The 20,185-nt window shown below is 38.5% G+C and overlaps 4 protein-coding genes across 7 annotated transcripts in view; 2 read left to right on the top strand and 2 right to left on the bottom strand.

The window, feature by feature from the left end:
- The window catches only part of LOC128889736 (POU domain, class 2, transcription factor 1-like), a 200,111-nt gene extending 193,517 nt beyond the window's left edge, over positions 1–6,594 (top strand). The window contains exon 9 of the mRNA XM_054147656.1: positions 584–6,594. Within this exon, the coding sequence (XP_054003631.1) occupies positions 584–836 (253 nt within the window). The 3' untranslated portion in view covers positions 837–6,594. The remainder of the gene's footprint in view (positions 1–583) is intronic.
- A 1,814-nt stretch (positions 6,595–8,408) lies between these two features.
- LOC128889739 (ejaculatory bulb-specific protein 3-like) lies at positions 8,409–9,358 on the bottom strand. Its single transcript, XM_054147662.1, has 2 exons — positions 9,128–9,358; positions 8,409–8,897 (listed from the first exon to the last, which is right to left on the bottom strand). The coding sequence occupies exons 1-2, from the start codon at positions 9,315–9,317 to the stop codon at positions 8,728–8,730; spliced, it is 360 nt and encodes a 119-aa protein (XP_054003637.1). The 5' UTR covers positions 9,318–9,358; the 3' UTR covers positions 8,409–8,727.
- Positions 9,359–10,097: 739 nt separating this feature from the next.
- On the top strand, positions 10,098–11,814 carry LOC128889738 (KRR1 small subunit processome component homolog). Its single transcript, XM_054147661.1, has one exon. The coding sequence runs from the start codon at positions 10,397–10,399 to the stop codon at positions 11,417–11,419; it is 1,023 nt and encodes a 340-aa protein (XP_054003636.1). The 5' UTR covers positions 10,098–10,396; the 3' UTR covers positions 11,420–11,814.
- Positions 11,815–13,416: 1,602 nt separating this feature from the next.
- LOC128889737 (polypeptide N-acetylgalactosaminyltransferase 2) overlaps positions 13,417–20,185 on the bottom strand; it is a 286,331-nt gene continuing 279,562 nt past the window's right edge. For all 4 annotated transcript variants that reach the window (XM_054147657.1, XM_054147658.1, XM_054147659.1 and 1 more), the window contains 3 exons: positions 19,413–19,632; positions 18,352–18,562; positions 13,417–17,626 (listed from right to left, as the gene is read on the bottom strand). In XM_054147657.1, the coding sequence (XP_054003632.1) occupies positions 17,357–17,626; positions 18,352–18,562; positions 19,413–19,632 (701 nt within the window). In that variant the 3' untranslated portion in view covers positions 13,417–17,356. The remainder of the gene's footprint in view (positions 17,627–18,351; positions 18,563–19,412; positions 19,633–20,185) is intronic.

Below are 20,185 nucleotides of genomic sequence, written 5' to 3'. Positions count from 1 at the left end.
TGAATCTTCTTGAAAAACGAAATGAATGAATCGTAAAAGATGGAATTTGAGTGAGCGAAGGTAACCGTTACATTGCATGGAAAACGTTCCATAATTCTTGCTCGCATGTCTCGAATAATCTAACCTTATCTATTAGAACTGGGTTGTCTATGACGTCTCTTACGTAAAAAGACATCTATTTTTAAACTACACATAACAAGGATAACAATACAAAAAAATATATAAATAGAATTTTTTATCACACAACCATACATTTTGGACCTAGCACCAAGTGATTACCATCTATTTTGACCACTACAATATTTTCCAACTAGACAAAATTCAACATTATTGAACACGTAAAATCATCACTAGATGAGTCTATCAACTCAAAGAAGGTTACAGAAATGGGATCGTTCATACGTCTATAATTAAAATAAACGTAAGCTTTACTTAGGGAATGATTTAATATTTCACTCAACCATTTCTGAAACGTACAAAGCAAAGACTCGCGGGACTCCTAAAATCGCCTCTCCAATCGCATCGAATTTAACGATACAAGTTTTCATCCAAAAACTTAACGAAGGCGGTTTTCCTCTTGCAGACGGCAGAAAGAGAAGAGGATCAATCCGCCGACAGCGGCGATGGGCAGCCCGACGATGGCGTCTCCTGCCCCGTCGGTGTTCGCATCCCTGGCGAGTTCGATGTCTGGCAGTCCTCTTGCATTGACGACGCATTCCTCGGGGATGGGCCACCCCCATTCTCACCCCGCGCCCCTCGGCTCGCCGTTACCTTTGGCCCTGGTGGCATCGGCAGGTGGAAACTACCATCCGTTGAGCGGCAAGTCCCACGAGTGACACCAGCAGCCGACCCATCCCGGGGAGGCTCTATTTCATCAGCATCATCACCAGCAACCGCATCAGCAGCAACAGCAGCAACGACGTTTGTGCAATCTACCTGAGTTCTATCACTAATCACCGCCAGGTGGTCTGTCTGCGGATGGCAATGACGTGTCACTGGTGGTCACACAGCGTCAACGATTCGAGGGGATCGGGATCATCGAATCCGCCGAATGGAATTTGGCGCGAAACGGACGAACGCGGATGATCGTCGCGGAAGGGGATAAAGCAATAGTCAGCTTTTTGGGAGTGGAAGAGACGACGAAGACGCCGTACCTAACGGCACGATCGCGATACGATACGACACACATATCCTGGCGACGAGGTCTCGCTTCGAAAGGACTTGACGATGGAACGAGGCACCGATCGGTCCTCGATGAGAGAGAACGCTGAAGGAACGATATCGTGGGCTGTCTTCTGCGTTGTTCGGAGCGAGGCGTAACCTCGGAGTATACGAAGCACGCGGGGATGCTGAACGTCGACGAAAGACTTTTAGACAATTGCTTGTTTCGACTTAGGAAATTCGGTATCGCGAACTGCGGCCCAAAGACGCGTCTAGAGAACATAGATTGTCGGTATTTCGTTAAGTTTCACGGTTTTTTCTCAGTATTATGCGTTTCTTCGGTTGTTAACGTTGGCTTGAATCGTAGGACGTCGCGAGTCGTCTTCTCGTGCACTCGAAACGAAGCTTTCAAAGTCGACCGCCGGTTCGAGGCTCTAGTTCCCAAGTTCGCAACTTTCTGTTTCCTTTGAATTTAATATTTGCACCGATCGTTGAATGATTGGTTCTTTCCGTTGTATCAACGGAGAAGAAAAGATTGCTAACGAGATCGTTGGAAGTCGTTGCAAGAGACCTTGAGCGATTTGAATTACATGAGAAACATCAAGGTACAGCGACTCACTGTCCTTGTTATTGTAATCGTTTGGCACAATTATAATTGTTGCGAATGATCCCCATTAACCTTGTCGATTATCGTATTGCGAGTCCCCTTATAAGTATTACTATCGTGTGGTATAATTACAGGGATCGAAGCTCCGTTTTGAGACCGAAGCGGCTAACTTCGTTTCAAGCGTCTTCCGTTTACGAACGTTTCCAACAACGGTGGAGTTCCTGAGTTGACTTTGTAGCTAAAAGAGACTTTGGAGGCTTTGTTCTCGCGTACACGTTGTACACCGTTTACCTACAAGGAGCAATTAACAACACGAATGCAGCCGGCCACGGTCCGCCATAAAACAAGGCCCTCGATCGGCTTCCCCGAGTTATCATTTGAATTATCATGAAATATTTATCAAGAGGGGAACCGTTCGACGATACACATGTAATTATCGACTGGTTTCCCTCCCGAGTCGTTTTGCTTCTCCTTTTGCCCGTCGAAACGACTTCCACATCGAACCGTATTAAATTTTAAACGACCCAAAGCGATCTCGAGTAATCCTCCTCGGCGTTGGTGACCGCGAACTTCGAAATCGTTGAGGAAGGAACTTTGACGGGAGTACGGATAAGAATTCTTAACCGTTCGCGTTCGTGTTCGAACGAGTCGCAGGGAAGCACGAACACCTCGAGCCAACGCGACCGACGAGAATATTCATCGTGTCGCGATCGAGAGGATGTTGGACTCTTCGAGGTTACTCGACTCTCTCCGTGGTAAGCAGGGTTTACGTACGAGGAAGCGTTCGCTATTTCAAGATCGAGAGCTCGCCCTCTGCTGAAGCTGAGATGGGCAGAGTTTGCGTCCAAACAAAACTTGGGACGATGAATGAAGGTTAACGCTGTTTTTTTTTTGTTCGTTGTTCGAATTATCGAATTAAATATTTCGCAAGGACCATATGAAGATTGAACTATTCGATCCAATAAACGTTACGTATTATTCAAATGAAATTTTGTTTATTTCTGACAGAAGGTCGCTGCGAGATTGTACTGGTTGATTTTTGGTAGAAACACGCGGGCGAATTTATCGAAGCTTGACCATTCACTGCCACGAAGAACACGAAACGTATATGTTGAGTACTCCGATATTTAACATTTTAGTTTGATATTTTGGGTGGAAATTGACGGTTCCATTTTGCCAGAGACTCTTGGGATTATCGAATCATCCAGTTTTCTTTTCGAGATTGAATGTTGCGGACGAGCTTTCGATTTTCAAAACACAAGCAACGCTGCCTCGTCGGTGGTGAAAAAATGCGGCGAGGTCCGACAATACGTTTTGTACATAATTACGCATACGTTTGCGTGTCTGTCGCAGCGTCATACATATCCGTGCCCCGAGTCTGTATATATTTAAATTGTACGAGCGTAAATTTGGTGAAATTTACAAGAATGCGACGGTTGACTCGTTCTTCCTAATCCATGATCGCTTGACGTTCGAAGGTCTGAGAATCTTAGTGAATTAAAAAATAAACAATTGATCCACACTCTTTGTTTAATATAAGAAATGATTCTACGAGCAATTAAAACTCAACATAGCAGAGGAATACACAGCTGAGTTTTTTCTAGGCACCAAATCAAAATCGCGATCTTCCCAAAAATTCTCAGTCACATTTATCGGTTCCAAATAAAAGTATCGTCACCTAGAAACGTTAATACAAAAGAAATGAACAAAACTTAGACCGTAAACATTACGAGTCTAACGCTGTGCGACTAACATGCTAACTCGGTAACAATAAACTTCCAACAATTTTATCTCTGTCAATTTTTAAGTTAGATCACTCAAAATTTCGACGTATACTTGTGGAACACCTTGAATCGCAGGTGCAAATTTTCAGATTAATAGCGTGGGTAGTTTTCGCGAAGTAAAATCGCGAATGCAATAGTGATACGATGTTCGGGTGATTTCAATGCGTGGTTGAGTCGCATAGTCACGCTCATAGTGTTCAGAAGTGATTTCGTTTAGGTGAACGAGTTAGCGTTCGTATTCTTGGCGGATGTCATTGGTCCGACACGAGGGTCTTGTAGATACCTGTATGTGCATATGCCTATGGTACGTACCGGGTGAACAGAATTTTATCATCTTAATCATTTCTGCAACTATTGGAAATAATCAAATCACTCCTATTTCTGAAACTTCGGTTTAGCGAGACTTAGAAACTATGTATAGTACATTTTTTGTAAGTTTATCTTCTTCAAGTTTTCAAGGTCAACTTCTTCTGTCTTTTACGGGTGGCTATCTTTTTTTGTGACAGAGAAATTAATTCTGAGAGAAAAAGTATGAAGGTATATCCATTCCAAAACTAACATTTTCGATTCATTACCTCGAATGTTACAGAAACATTGTTAGAACAGAGTTCCAATTCTATTGTAGTCGCTGTGCATTGTTAGAAAATCAAGTTGACTTTAGAAGCTTGAGAGTCACTTTGATTCCGATTATCAAGAAAAAATTCGATCAAGTTTCACTGTTCACCCAGTGTACACCCGCTACACCCAAATAATTATACATACATATAGGCGCGTATACGTTTACTCGAGTCGATTGAACGCGCTCGTGATTCGAGAGTTCGCGCCCTCCCCGCTATTTTTTAATGACACATTCGTTTCCCATTGTGAATTTTTGATATCGAGAGGCCGAAGACGCGCGCTCGAGGTGAGAACTCTCGTTCCGGCGCGCAAAAATCGACTGCCTCGAGGTTGGTGAACACCCGGTGACTAATTATGATTAGGGCTATGATTTTTGGACGAGAAACGTCGAGTGACAGAGAAGAGACGTTCACTAAGGGCCGTACACATAAAAATTATATCGTAATCGCCGTATGCTAAGTCGTGGATATACCTATAAATATATTATATTATATATATACATGTGCGTATGCGCGTACACGGAAGAAGAAGCGCGAAATGTGAGCACGTGCGTCGGGTTATACATATGCATGTATAAATATACATACTATACATAAATGTATAAAGTAAACGCGGTGTAAATAATATGGGAGAATCGATAGGGAGCGGCGATTAGCGGAAACCGCGGCGGATTTATTCATCGTAGCGATTCGTTTCTTATTATGACGTCAGTTATTATTAAGTACTCTTAATCGTAGGAATCAGTGAGCGTTGCAGACGTGTCGAGATATGGAAGTCGAAGGGTTGGGGATGCCGAACGAATAATCGCTTGTTCATTTTGAGACTCAAAGACAGCTAAATTTTTACTAATATTCACAGTAAAGGATGATAATTTTGAAATTTCAAACAAGCTAGTAGATATATATTTATTTCACAATTGTATTTATCCAAACAAAAATGTATTATTGAAAACAAAAGGGATTTTTAATATTTGAGAATGTTTATGGACGAACTGCAGGATGATAAAAGCTACAATTAAATTTTTTGAATTAATACATAAAAAAGAATTTACTAAAGGTATCATGAGAAATATATTACAAGAGATAGTTACATCCTTTTGTGTAATAATTTCGCAAATTCTTTTCTTACATGTTTATTTAGTAGGTTTGATGGTAACATTCATAAGTTTTGAATATGATTAAAATAGAAACAGTCGAAACTTACATGTACATTAAATAATAGTTTATTATTATTATTATTCAATTCTTCCATGCTAATTTCGCTCATAATCTATTTTTTTATAATGTGTAAAAATGCTCCATTTGGCTTTCCAGCCCTTCGATCTCGTTATCGACAACGTCAGCGCATCTCAGCCGTGTATATTTGTTGCGAAATTCGTTTTTTAAATTGTATATACACATATATATGGCGTCGAACGTTAATCACAAGTGTATGCACATCTGCCAACGTATGTATGTATATATATATATATATTATTGATATTATATTATATGTAATTTTCTACGGGAGTGACGTCGACGCGACATGATATATTACAATATATTTTGCGATATTTTAATATATTCTGCTCGCGCGATTATATATAATATAATACATGTATGTATGTATGTATGTATGTATGTATGTAAACGCGTACGAGACGAGATCTCGTATCGATCACGCGCGTCCTTTCGTTCTTAATCACCCACAAGCGTTATCATCCCCTCTCCCTCGAGTTTCCCGATCCTACTGCCGCCAACTGAATCCAGTCCATCGTCCTCTCATGCAACGTACATCGTTTGATTTCTAACCATTAACTTCCAGAGTCGTGGACCAAGCTGTAGTGAAACAAAAGTGCGAATGTGATCAAGTGAGAGAGTGAGAGAAAACGCGAGAGAGAAATTTGACGACGAAAAGAAATACGATATACAAGAAAGAGTTCCTAGAGCACCCGTTTCGAGTGCGTTAGACGTTTTATAAACTTAATGGTGAACGGGTGGGAGACGATAGATGCGAGAGAAATCGTTAGAGCGGAGAACATGATTTGAAAACGAAGCGAGAGTGAGTGATAGCGATAAAGGGACAATTCTGCGTTTTCCTAATCTTCCCTTTCATTTCGTTTTTCTTTTTTTTTGTTTTCTTCTCGTTCGTCGGAGGTGTGTAACGTTGTAGATAAAATGAGAAAAATTAGAATCGATAACTCGCCCCCTAACCCCCTCCCTCTGATCGACGTGTCATTGGTTCATTTTTTTTTCTTGCGAGCCTCGACGAGCCGGCGCATTCCGCGTGCGAATAGACACATTAATTACAGTGATTATTATTATTATTATTATTATTATTATTATTATTATTAATTATTATTATTATTAATTATTATTATATTATTATTATTTCATTATATTTTAACTTTTATTAATTAAAAATAAAAGTGCTAGACAGACTTTAGTCATTTTGGTTCATTTGATTTTTTTTCGTGCACCGATGATCCTTTGTTTCCCTTTTTGAATGCTTCATTTCTTGAATGTATCGAATATTTTGGATTATGAATTATTGATATACATGTTTAATCTTCAAGTTGTTAGGGTGAAGCCTAGCCAACTGTATCCTTTTAAACGGTAAAATTTCATTAATTAATGCACACGTTTACCTAGAACCTGAATTGGGGAGCAATTACTTTATCATTCCTTTTGTAATAAACATTTTCAGGATTGATTATAACAGTGACGCCACCAGAAAGTTGAAATACTGCGATTTTGTTATATTCTGTAGACATTGCATATCATTTCCTTTATGCTTGGTATAAATATTGAAACGAAATTGTTACTTTATGCAATGACAAGGTACCAATCAAATGGCTTGAAAATCATGTAAGAATGAAATATAAAAAGTCATTGATTAGACGGTTACAAGAGCAATGCAGATCAATTACACGAATTTTTGAACTTCTGTTGCAAACTTTCACTCCTGTACTGCGTCGAACGTGTTAACCAAATTCTTCGAACATTCAATAGTTAACGTTTCCTTGTTTTAATTTTTCCACCAGCCATTCCTCGCGATGCCGAAACACGCGATATTATGCTCCTACCGTCCCGATCGCGTTCTTTCTGTAAATACGTCTGCGAATGACGCAGAAACCCTGTCACAAGAAGATGCCCAACGGCCACATTTAAAGATGGCGACGAGAGCGCAAGCGAAACCCAACTGGGTGTACCGAGTTTAGTCGACTAATCAATCAGTAGAAACGTATAATTGTCTTCTGAGAGGAGTCTAGCGTTACTATAGGAGCCTACTAACGATTCGATGTGTAACTGGTAAATAACAACGGACGTCGTTCGATTCGACGCGTAGGAATAACGTTTAACTACATTAAGAATGGAATACCATTAACGATAAACTATTATAAAAAAAAAAAAGTACGAAGACGGTGATTAGCAGAAGAGAAAGTGGGGGGCGAAAAATGAGAGCACGGTATGACAGTTCTTAAAAGAGTAAACGATGAATAATTATTGATAAGAGAGTCGCTACGACGAGGGGGGATGACCTCGTTCTATGACAAAGTCGTCTAAATTATTTTGTACCAAGAATTAGAGATTTCGGGAAAACCGCGATCTTTTTAAGGGTTCATCAGCGGCCGATGAACCGATTTCACGGTGTTACGATTAGGAATAATTAATTGCGACGATTTCTGACGTCCACCCCTCGATGTTCGGCGTCGATCCTTCGTTTGGGTATCGAACCGGAAGCTGGAGCGCGAGGGAGCGAGTGAGAGGGATTGCGTGCGCGCGTGTGTGCATGTGGCGGTGTATAAATAAAGTCATATCAATCTGGAATAGTTCATGTTATCTAGGATACACTATTACTACGATCATTACCACAAATATGATTAGTAAGAATATTGTAATTGTATAATAAACTGCGTCATAGATACCCCCGTGTCGATTATTCGGTGCCCTGTCTCGAGCCGTTCTGGAATCATCGGTAAGTATTGTTCTATATCGACAAAATACTCATGTCTTGTATTGCCCTTTTAAAAATGTTTAAATTGTAGTTTCATTAGGAATAATGAGGTAAGAAAGCAAATACCAATTCCTTGGAACTGGATAAACGTGAAAGACGACGTTTAGGTTCATCACGACCACGTTGGCAAGCTTATTTTGTTATTGAAAAGACAAGATTCTTAATTAACTGAAAATGAGGAAAGGAAACGTGGAAAATAATAATGATGGATACAACATAATTGAAAATGAAAGAAGACAAGATTTACTTTCATCCTCGTCAGAGAATATGACACTAAACTTTATTTAAAGTCTTTATATAAAATTTAATTTCTGTTAAGATTTATTTACATATCTTAGATGTTTTACGAATAACAAATATGCATCAGAAAATCTGTGAAAGTAACGATTAGATCTAATGGCAATCAATTTTTAGATAGAATGAAGAGAACTTTTGTCATCGCATATGGAGATGGATGATCAGTGTGCTAGCCAATTTTATAAAAATTGGCAAGTAATGCCTGATGTTGATGCTATGATGGTTTACATCCATTAAAACGTAAGTATTGTCAGAGTTTATTGTTTATGTGCCTGACGGCTGGCTCTGTTGTTGGATGGAGTTCATTCTATTTACCAAAGCGGTCCATCTTTCCGGTTGATTTCTCTGATACCAGTTTTGAACCATAAAGAGGTATACATTCTGCCTGGGGGTGCATTTTCTGCAATTCGTTGTGATCATTTCGGGAAAAATTCCTGAACAAAAAATGGAAGTCACATTAATAAGTAGTAAAAGTTACAAAACGTTGAGTATAGGAGTCATTGTTATTATTTTGGCAGAGAAATTCCAAAGCATTACAGGGGCGTTTATATTTTGACATATTGACATATTTTTATGAAAATTGACAAAGGTTTTGTTGAAACTGTTATTGCACTTTTATTTTATATACGCAATATTCATATCAGACATTTAGTATCAAACATACCTTTAAAGTAATTCTGTGCTTCGGTCACACAAGGTCCCATTCCCATCAAGCAGTTGTAGTATTCATTTCGCTGTTGCTCGTTCCCCAGAATGCTCAATATGTCGATGTTATCATATCTATCTGAATAACGGTCCTGAGCGTACGTACACGCCAGAAGAGAGAGCGTCAGCAGCACAATGTAGCAACGCATGGTGTTTACTTTTACAAATCGAATCCTTTCAAACGAATTCTGGGGACCATTTATATACGCCGTTTGGTGCAAATGTTATGCAAACATACGCGCATGACAATGCCTATGAATAAATATGTATCTTGAGTTACTGTCTATTACATTGACAAGATGATAAAAAACTAATCTGAAAAAATTAGAGCACGCGAACATGGAATGTTCTACTGAAACGATAACCATTTCTTTTATTCATGATGATATTGTCGTGAATTTTAAATTAAATTTATTTTACGTGTTTCATAAATGCATTTTAAATAACGCTAGTTATTCCGAGATTGCATTCTCTATGTGTAAATGTCCAACGAAATTGTGTTACGAAAATTATTTATACGTAGCAACAATGTATACCACGCTCATATTAATATGTGTACACCTGTAAAATATGTATCTGGATGCCTTGTAGCTTTCCTATGTTACATGAGACACATGTTTCCATATTTGCATTTTATAATTCGATTTTATTATTAATATATAATCAATTATAATCTGTTAAATATTTTTGAGCTTAAAATCTGAGGAAATATTTTGTACTTCATTAATATTATTAGCTTTAGGAGTTTCTTTACGTATTAAAAGAACCTGAGAAAATATTTCATTGTGCATTGTGCATTTTTTGAATTCAAAAACTGTCGCTCTTATTAATTCCTTTTTTTAATACTAACGGTGCTTCAATCTTATTCCATTCACGTCGATAAGATCTAGCTTGATACGATAACGTTAGATGGCTCCAGAGTTCTCGATTCGTGTACCACTGTACTCTATGGTAAGCTGTACTCTACTTCGTTCGTTGTGTGTAATAATCAATAATGTAACATACATTTGAACTTAAAACTCTTAATGATCCACGTGCAATTACCACGTGAAACAGTTTGTGAAAGTTTAACTGCAAACACTGACGAACAACGCTACCATCGAATCAAGGTACAGTAATTCCACTTTCGCGACGTGAGCATAACCTAACAAACATTTCTCTACACGTGTCTTTCGTGACTTAAGTATTAAGTGTAATGATCGAAGAGTAAAGAGATCAAGCGTGAAAGATGAGTGATTCTGATAAAGAAGACGGGCCAAAGAAAACTGGACCCGTGGATAATGCGTGGTCGATGAAAATCCCAGCCTTCGAGCCCAAGGACAATCCCCATCGTCTGTTGGAAGAAAGTTCGTTCGCGACCTTATTCCCGAAATATAGAGAACAATATCTAAAAGAACACTGGCCACTGATTCAGAAAGCTTTAGACGAGTATGCTGTCAAAGCAGAATTGGATCTCATTGAAGGTAGCATGACAGTGAAAACCACAAGGAAAACATGGGATCCTTATATTATCGTCAAAGCACGCGATATGATTAAGCTCCTGTCTCGATCAGTTCCATTCGAACAAGCTACCAGAGTACTGCAAGATGACATTGGTTCAGATATTATAAAAATATCTTCATTAGTTAGAAATAAGGAAAAGTTTGTCAAACGGCGTCAGCGGCTCATTGGTCCCAATGGATGTACCTTGAAGTCTATAGAACTGCTTACAAATTGTTATGTACTTGTGCAAGGACAAACAGTGGCTGCATTGGGTCCTTATAAAGGACTTCAACAAGTTAGACGTATAGTTGAAGATACTATGAAGAACATACATCCAATTTATAATGTTAAAGCATTAATGATCAAGAGAGAGCTGGCAAAGGATCCAAAATTGAAGAATGAAAATTGGGAGAGGTTCCTTCCCAAATTTAACAGCAAGAACATCAGCAAACGGAAACAACCTAGGAAGAAGAAGGAGAAGAAACCATATACTCCGTTCCCACCACCGCAGCAGGAGAGTAAGATAGACAAAATGATAGCATCAGGTGAATACTTCCTGAAGGAGGAACAAAAGAGGGCTAAGAGGAAGAGGGAACAAGATATCAAGCACGAAGAGGCTGAGAAGAAGAGGCAGGAGCGCAGGGCACAGGCCTTTATACCACCAGAAGAAAAACCTAAAGAAAGCAAAGAACAGAAAAATGATATAAATTTAAATGAATTTAAAAAGAAGGTTAAGAAAGGACTAAAGAAAAGGAGTACAAAATCCTAGAACTTGGTTTCAAATCATAAGACCATCATTTGCGCCAAAACAAACTTGGTGACAAATCTTTATACATGTTTTTTAATAAAGTAAGCTATTTGTTTGTTTAGGGATATTTTTGTGGAGAAAGCTGGCATATAAGTGGATGGGGTAATTCCATTGTTTTATTAGAAAACATTGTTCCTATAAGTACTATAATATTGCATTCTTAACATAAATCTGTAAATATAGATAAATAGATAGAAATTCAATGTGTTCGCTTTGAAGATAGGTATTTGGACTCCAAAACGAACGTCCGTGTATTTCTTAGGATCGTTTTATTAATGGAAATTGTAAATTCATTACAATTTCAGTATAGTTCAACATAAAAAAAAAAACAATAAACAATCAGTTCTTCATACCAAGTTTGCAATGTATTAATATAATCCCTTGTTGAAAATAAGTTGAAAATAATTGGCATTAAACGGAAAATGTTTAATGTCAATATTTAATATCACTTTGCTTCGTTTTCAAAACACATTTCTTAAGATTACAATGCCTGTGTAACATGTTACACAGCAGTGTTCCTCAAATGGGGATTTGCAAACTCTCAGTAATATATATGTATACATCAGCATACAGAACATTCTTGTAGTATTTTACTTCTATTATAAACATCCATTTGAATGACATTTTTTATTCGTTATTTATCACTTGTAATTCTCTCTCATTGAAAGGAAAAACAAACTTTATTGATTTTCTTCTGGAACCAAGTAATAGGGAAAATAATAGGGATTTTTTAATACTATTTAATGAAGAACATTAATACATTAAGTAGTATTAAAAATACCTATGTGCGTGCACCCATTTGTTTTTTTATATTATTTGTTATGGATTGCTTTAGTAAAGAATATATAAAAAGTTTAAATTAAGAAGTATAAAATTATACAAATTCAATTAAAAATTTAAGAAAGAAATCCATCTTTTTTAAAGGTAGTTTTAAAATATATATATATATAAAACAAACGTGGTACTAGTCCAAGGAGTGCGCCAAATGTTGTTCTTTATTGCAGGGGTATATGGAGAGAAGTTTGAGAAACTCTGCTATACAGGGCGATTCAAATGTGGTGTCCGAAAATTTACAAATATATTTTACACATTTCAGAATTTCGAAGTTGTGTCATTTTCTTAACTCTCTATAAACTAAATAAGTTTTTTTATTTGTATCAACTGATTGATTGCTGTGTAGGGTGGCCATGCTATTGCTTTACAGGCACCGAGGCGTACTAAAAAGAAGGTGAAATCAGGCTTCGAAAAATTACGGTACAAAGTACCTTAAAGTCACATTTGGTTATAGAGAGTTGATTCCAATATAGTGAAATACCGTAAATTTGTGGACTCCATGTTTGAATCACGTATATACGTGCCTCATCTTAAGAACATGGCGTTTTCGAACACGAGGCCTCGTCTTAACAAATAGAAAATTAACAAATAGTCGAACGCGTCGTACGAGAGAGACTGGAAATGTTCGTTTTAATGTACAGTGCATTTCTTATTTTATTCGCGTCGAGCGGAAAATTCGTCTCGTCTCTCGGACACGCCTCGCACACCGACTGGATTACTTTGCTACCTTAATGTTAGGTTTGAATCGCTCGTTATCTTACAGCTTACAGATTCATGGAAGTACGACGTTTCGTTACCTTATACTTATATCGTAGACACATTATTTACAGTCATTATGCGATTAATGTCTCGTGACTCGCGAAGCGCGCGACGAAAGCAGTGAACAGCAAAGTATTCGCGTTGAAGTTAACGTATTTCGTAATCGTGTTTTCACTTAATCTCAATCGTTAGTCGCTGATACTACTTTTCTTCTTTTTTTTTTTTTTAAAGAGAATCGTATTAAATGGTTGAAAAATGTAGGTTGAGGTATTGTGATAAGAATTCGATTAGTGAGCTTATGTTTGGAATGTGGGTAAAGAATTACCATGGGCCCAGAATAACCCGGCTCCGCCTTGCGCTCTGTTTGTCTAACTTTCGCCGTTCGACGATTAAAATCGAATACGTAAAAGTATTTACAGCTTCGTAACAGATGTTTTACAGGTTCGTAAGTCGCGCGGCTAGATAGCGAAAGAAACCGTAGTGATCGTGTCGGAATCGATTGGTTACTCAAGGTCAAGGAGGAGCTACCCCACTATGAAATGTTGTCACCGCCATCTCTCATCATTTCAAGCAAACCTACAGACATGGTGTAAGAGTAGGAATCGTGTTTGGGTTTTAATTCATACCATGAGAAGTGATCTTGAACGACCAATCGATTTTGACACAACTGTAGCTCATACGCGTGTATTTATTTCTTTTCGTTCTACATGCTCTTCTCATGCGTTGTCCATAGCTTTGGGAGACTTTCGAGGAGTTAAATAAAACTTAAGTATTAAATGAATGTGTCGTCGTGCGCAATAATTGTTTAAAAAAATGTAGGTCGAAAGGTTCAAATAAAATTGAATATTTTCCTAAACCGTTTCACAATAATCGAGGTATAGAATCTAAGTTAAAAAACTTATACAAAGACTGCGACGGTAATCGTGGGGCAGATGAGGTGTAAAATTTCTACGTCCCAGTGTTCTCCAAAATCGAGGAGCACCTTATAATCCAAGGGCCCGTGAAAATGTTTAATGTAAATAAATATACCACTTATATCTGCATCACGACTGTCGCCGAATTATATATGTACAGCGCGCCAATTCTGGCAACGTAAATTCTTAATAATTCCACGTCGAATCTGTATTTCTGGATTGCACGTGGTCTCAATCACTATAGTACAACACAGACGATCCGACTTCCGAGTAAAAACAATCCTTCGACCAATTCCTTACATTTACAGAGCTGCGAATGCAGAAGCAATTAGAGCGCGTTCGTATAATATTATCATACAAAATGCTATATCTATATACGTATGTAGTATCAATGCGAAATGACAGCATTGGATCACTGTCGTCGGGAAACTGTTGGTGTCCAAAAGATCGTTCTTCGCTACGTATTGCTGCATTTAGTCGCACAGTTTCCCGGTTTCGATAGTCTCGACGCGTTGCAGACAATTGCTCAGACATTTCATTCAATTTTACGAAAGAGAAACCCTCTATGTCAGCCCTTAGACGACCTCACAGGGTTCAAAGAATCCAGCCCCACTATTTCGTTAATATCTCATTGATTCAATTGAATTGATGCTTTCCATCTTAATCTACCCCTTTTTTTAACATCTTTAATTCTGTGATTTTTTATTTATATTGGATGGACTGGAATTAAATAATTTAGGCCTGAGGTTATTTAACGCCTTATGCTTGAACTAAATTTTTACAGAGTCAGTTAAGTTGATATGTTTGTCTCCAGTTTATGGAGCACGTAGGAATTTATAGATCTTCTGCTGTTATAAGTATATTAATTCTTCTGTGTTTTTTTAAATAGTATGGTGTTCATTTGTCAGACAATTTTATTTGCTGGTTACTCGATGCGAGCACTATCAAACGAAGCGTTTATAATTTCTCTGATAGGGTTTTAATATGCAAATCAAACATCAAGTATATTATAGAAGTAATTAAATATTTGTTTTCTAGTAACATACATTGAAAGAAAAATGTGCGTTTCAATTACTAATACTAATAAATAAGAAGAACGGAGGATTAAGCTGAGTCAAAGAATATTAATATTAATTTTACGTCAAACGAATTATTCAAGCGTGTCAAGGTAGGATGTTAGTGACTAATCGTATTAAAATTAATCTATCATAAATTACCATAAGTTCTGTTTGACAATGCTTGTATAGATTAACCAGCATATTTACCCTGACATGTTCGCAGCATTATTATTTATAATAAATGCTATCGATTAATCGATCATGTAAGTAATAAACACATCAGTATTGATATTTTCCAAAAAGATCGCATATGATTTGAGCATTGCTTTTTCTATTTTACATAGAGTAAAATCACAGAGTCGTTTAAGGGTTACGAACAATGGAGACATTGCCTAACAACGCGTCGAGTCCCCGAGCGAGACCACACCGCAATTCCCAACTATTCGCACAACCAAGTAAGTATACAATTTGTTATACAAAAATAAATCTCTTTGTGAGAATCGTGTAGCGCGCGCGCCTTTGATCTAAGAAGCGTTCGATTCACGCTGCGATTCGATTCGTCCTTTGGATTGGAGACAATGAACGTCGACGCTGTGGCCCGCGTATACGTCAAACAATAAAATGTCAATTAAAAACAATAGTCAGCTACAGCCAATCCTAGGAAACCATAGCTCTTCGCAATTTTCATTCGAGGCCATGGAAATAATGAAAGGAATCGATGGGAAAACGGACCACGAGCCAACATTTTTTTTTTCAATCGTTGTCGATCGTGGAAATCGTCGTAAACAATGTTTCAGCTGCCCGTGAAGCGACCTTACAATTAAACGAGACACTTCGATGTTCGTTAAATGATATTCGAGTAATAAAAGTTGAAAGTACACGGTGCATTCGAGTTCGCTTAAAATTACAGATATATCGGAGTATTTTTGTCAGGTTTTTTTTTCCTTTTGCTTCGAAGTGATATTCACGATAATAATTGAACAGGTATCGGGGAATCCTTTGAGATCATGGAAATCGATGTAAATGCGTTCCTGAATGCATCCTCGGAACGATTTTAACCCTCTATTGTCGTGAATTTTATTTTATTTTTCGAAAAAGTTATCGTTTTTAGGTTGCTCGAACATTCGTGAAGGAATTAATATTTGAGCTAAACGCGCAGCATCAGTTGTCTTAGGAAACCATGCGCGAGTCTTGTCGAATTTCCATTGCAAACATTGCAGGCATTTTATTGAATTTGTTATGCAATAGAGGGTTTGGATAGTTTTAAGAATCTGGCAATACTTACTTGCCACGAATACAGTCTATTGAAATAAACTTGTTGCATTTGTTTACCGTCGTGAAGCAATTCCGTCCGCATAGAGTGAAGTATCGTTGACACGTGAGAAGAATGAACTCAGTACCATCGCGTTGACACGTTGATTGTCACCGAGCATCCACTTTAAATTAACAATGCGCTTTAAAATCATCTACAGTGAACGAACTCGGGACGTCATCAGGGACGGTGTAACATAATAAGCACATAATTTTCTAATTTTTATAAATGTAACAAATGCCGAGGACTTTTTTAGACACTGGAAATTGGCATGCCTGATCTCTAGGAGCATACACGCGTGATTTGGTAGGCGTATATCGTTTAGTCACGTGTCTGTGGGATAAAATGATACCAATAGATGCTTTTTGTACATCATATATGGCTACGACTAAGAGTTCATTCTTCTTCTCTAAGACCCACGCAGCCAAGAGGACCTCGGGGGCCACCGGCGATCGAGAACTCCGACTAACAATGCAAAAACTATGCAAAAAGAGTTCATTCTTCTCGCGCGCCAACGGTAGTACCTCGATTCCCTTCAACTTCGTTCCTCCGATCTCACCACGTCTAAGAAACTGCCGCCTACTCTAAAAAGAAAAAAATAGAAAAAATAACAGCCTGTTCTTCCGTCATAAAATTCGCTTGCCCCTTCTGTACGTGGGAATTCAATTCCAAGTTTTCCTTAATCTCACTCGCGAGCCTTGTCAACTCCTTCTCCCATTATGCTCCTCGTTCAACGTCGTGAACATTCGAATCTCTTGAGACAGTCTCGTCACACACATGAGTATATCGAGTGATCACCAAATGTTCATGCTTCATCGATAAGATCCGTTTCAGCAACGAAACGACGAATAGTGGCGGATCATCGACCAGTTCGTTCGAGAAGCCCGAATCCCGGCCCGACGAGATCGCTCGATCGGATCAGATCGATCCTGCTTCTTCGGATCAGATATCGCACCCCTTGAGTCCTTCGAGAGTGACGACGACAGCGCGATCTTCACGAGGCGGGGATCGTCGTCACGAGCTAGTGATTATGATTGTAGAGGTGCCACCTCTGGGTCTCGGCGTTCGAGTCGCATTTCTCAGCGGTGATTCCCCTCTGAGCTTGGAATCTCGAGTCCACGCACACCGGGATCCTAAAGTGTCGGATCAGACCACCCTCGAGGTGCCTCCACTTTTGATTCTCACTGCCGTCGCAGATCTGCATTAGCAACGTGGTGCCCTTTGCGTACACTGGCAGGGTCAAGCAGAAGTCGTGGTGCTTTATCAGACCGTCCTTCGTTAGGCCCCATTCCTGGAAATAGTCAGTGTTTTTGTATTATATATAGAACTGGGTGCGAAGATTGAATTGGGATGTTTCATGGAGATTTCTAGACTAAGGGCGGGGGTGACATGGTGTAAAGAGATTTGATGGACATCTGTGGTCTCGAGACTCTTTCATTCGGTGGAAGGTTCTGTTAGACACTGTCGGAAATGTGGGATGAGATTATTTGGAAGTTTGAGCATCTGATAAATCGAATATCATTATTATTGGGTTGTTTGAAAAGTCCATGTCAATTTTTGGTACAAGCGTGAATATACCGGAATGGTTGAAAACAAATAACACGTATACATCCCTTAAAAGGTGGAAAGGTTGTGGAACAAAATGGTACCTATGTAATTCAACAATTTAAGTTTTTCTTAAAGATTGGCACGAACTTTCTGGACAACCTAATAGAATATTACTATTCGAATGTTATTATCTGAATATCAATTTTCCAAAATTACCACTCGAATATTAGTATTCTAATTGCACTTCGAATAGATAACACCCTTACACTATTAAAGCCCCTATAAAAGCTATCTGCATAGCTGCAGTCTGCAACAGTGTCATTCATAGAACGCGTATCATGCCAATCATGAATTAATAACGTGACCCGAAAAGAATTTCACTACATCGAAACAGCCATGGTAAGCTGTCAAACTGGTCCCGTTTACATAGAACATAGACATACCTACATAATGAACCGATGCACTTACTTGGTTGCCGCCGGTGTCGTGACACGGATAAAGTCCCACGTTTCCGTCTAGTAAATTTCCCATGCTGTCCAGGCACGCGGTTCCCTGTTTCAGGGACCCCCCTGGCCCCCCCTCGCTGGTAGGTATAACTAATTCGGGATACACGTTTTTCAGATACCAGCTGAAGGGCTTGCAGTGCAATTTCCGCTTCAGCTCCATCCTGTCCTGAATACTAAAACGAAAACGTGGCGTCGTTTTATTAATACGGCTCACGTGCGCTGACCCGCGCTTTTAATGAAATCGACTATCGGTATTTCGTCCCGTTTCCGTGCACCGTAAATCGACACGCCGCGAGAAATAAGACGGTCCAGGAATTAGCCAGTGATAAACGATCACTCCAAAAGATGATTGTTCGTTTTTCATTGAGTTTGAGCTTCGACATAGCGAGCCATTTTCAAATATTTATCTTTAAAGTGGATCGAGTGTTTATTCGTAAAGAGCTCGCGGCAGTCCTGGGTCGTGTTATAAACCTCATTTATTTTTACGTTTATCAAGGGGGTTAATGAAAGGGCAGACTATGAGTTATCAAAGATTACAAATTACTAATTGATGATTGTAGATTTCATTATTCACCCCTGCTCTATCGATTACACTGTACTGTCATTGTTGCAGAGTTATAATTAGACTGCAGATGTTCATCCATTTATGGCAAACGGAAGTATACGGAAGTCTATAAGGATGTGCACAGATGCAAAAATTGATAAAACATCAAGAATAATATACTACCGTTTAGAAGATGAGACATATTTTAATTTACGTTTCAATTCTTTTTTTGTACCTGTGAGAATATTAATTTGCATGAATATTCGTAGTCTAGTTATAATAGAGCAAGTGTAAGTCGAATATCTTCAAATCACACTGCAGTTACTTTAAATATTCCATCACTTATTAAAGAAGTCTCTCGGCAAGGGTTAAGAAAATATAGAGATACAAATATTGATTTGTACGACGTGTTCTGTGGTACATCCAACCCTCTCGAACGGCAACGTTTCGCGAATGTGATTAATGAAAAAGATTCTCACTCTCCGTAGGGGATGTTGCGCGCCAGAGGCACCGCGTTGTAGTAGAACTGTTTGTAATCGTCCATCCACACCTCGGCCGCGCGTCTGGTGTTACGCGCGAATACGTTTCCGCTACCCCCAGGGAACGAGTAGGGGTGGCGTTTTCGAAATACGTGGCCGACGCGCGAACACGGAATGATTTCCAAGCTTCCGCCGCACTGCCACACCCGGAACGATATCTCTGAAAAGTGCGTTCACTGGTTAAACACGTTCATCCTGAAACGCGTTTAGCAAAGAACAGTATTCGAAAGGCTCCACCCTTGATAATATTTGTTTTCATACTGAACGACGTGTCTTGATAAATCAAGTATGGTATAATCAATTATTAATTAATTATAGAGACATGTAGACAGAGATGGGCAAAACCCTAGGCTTCGAATAAATGTAAAGTTTGCCGATGTGTTTGTCTCGGTTCCTTCTTTGGAAAATGTTCGAAAGAGGAAACGAGGCAAATATATTGACAAACTTCAGATTTATTCGAAGCCTAGGGTTTTGCCCATCACTGCATGTAAAGAAGAACTCATCGAGAGGATATTTTGTTCTAGTTGTCATCGAAGAGTTCTTCTTTACGTTTTACTATTAATTTTGAATATACATATATGCGCAACAATGTTCACATTTTCTAGTCTTGTTTGAGGCAGTTTTCTATTGTAGAAAACGTGTCCCTCGTGTTATACTTATTTCTTTTATATATATATATATATATATATATATATATATATATATATATATAT

Source organism: Hylaeus anthracinus, unplaced genomic scaffold, assembly GCF_026225885.1.
Source record: "Hylaeus anthracinus isolate JK02 unplaced genomic scaffold, UHH_iyHylAnth1.0_haploid 11997, whole genome shotgun sequence".
In the NCBI taxonomy this organism is placed as follows: domain Eukaryota; kingdom Metazoa; phylum Arthropoda; class Insecta; order Hymenoptera; family Colletidae; genus Hylaeus; species Hylaeus anthracinus.
The sequence above is the reverse complement of the archived record's forward strand: the minus strand, read 5'-3'. Positions and strand labels throughout refer to the sequence as shown.

Coding starts and splice junctions, on each gene's coding strand:
- LOC128889739 (XM_054147662.1), bottom strand. CDS start 9,317: ATGCGTTGCTACATTGTGCTGCTGACGCTCTCTCTTCTGGCGTGTACG. Junction 8,898..9,127: donor AGCACAGAATTACTTTAAAG/GTATGTTTGATA, acceptor TTTTTTGTTCAG/GAATTTTTCCCGAAATGATC.
- LOC128889738 (XM_054147661.1), top strand. CDS start 10,397: ATGAGTGATTCTGATAAAGAAGACGGGCCAAAGAAAACTGGACCCGTG.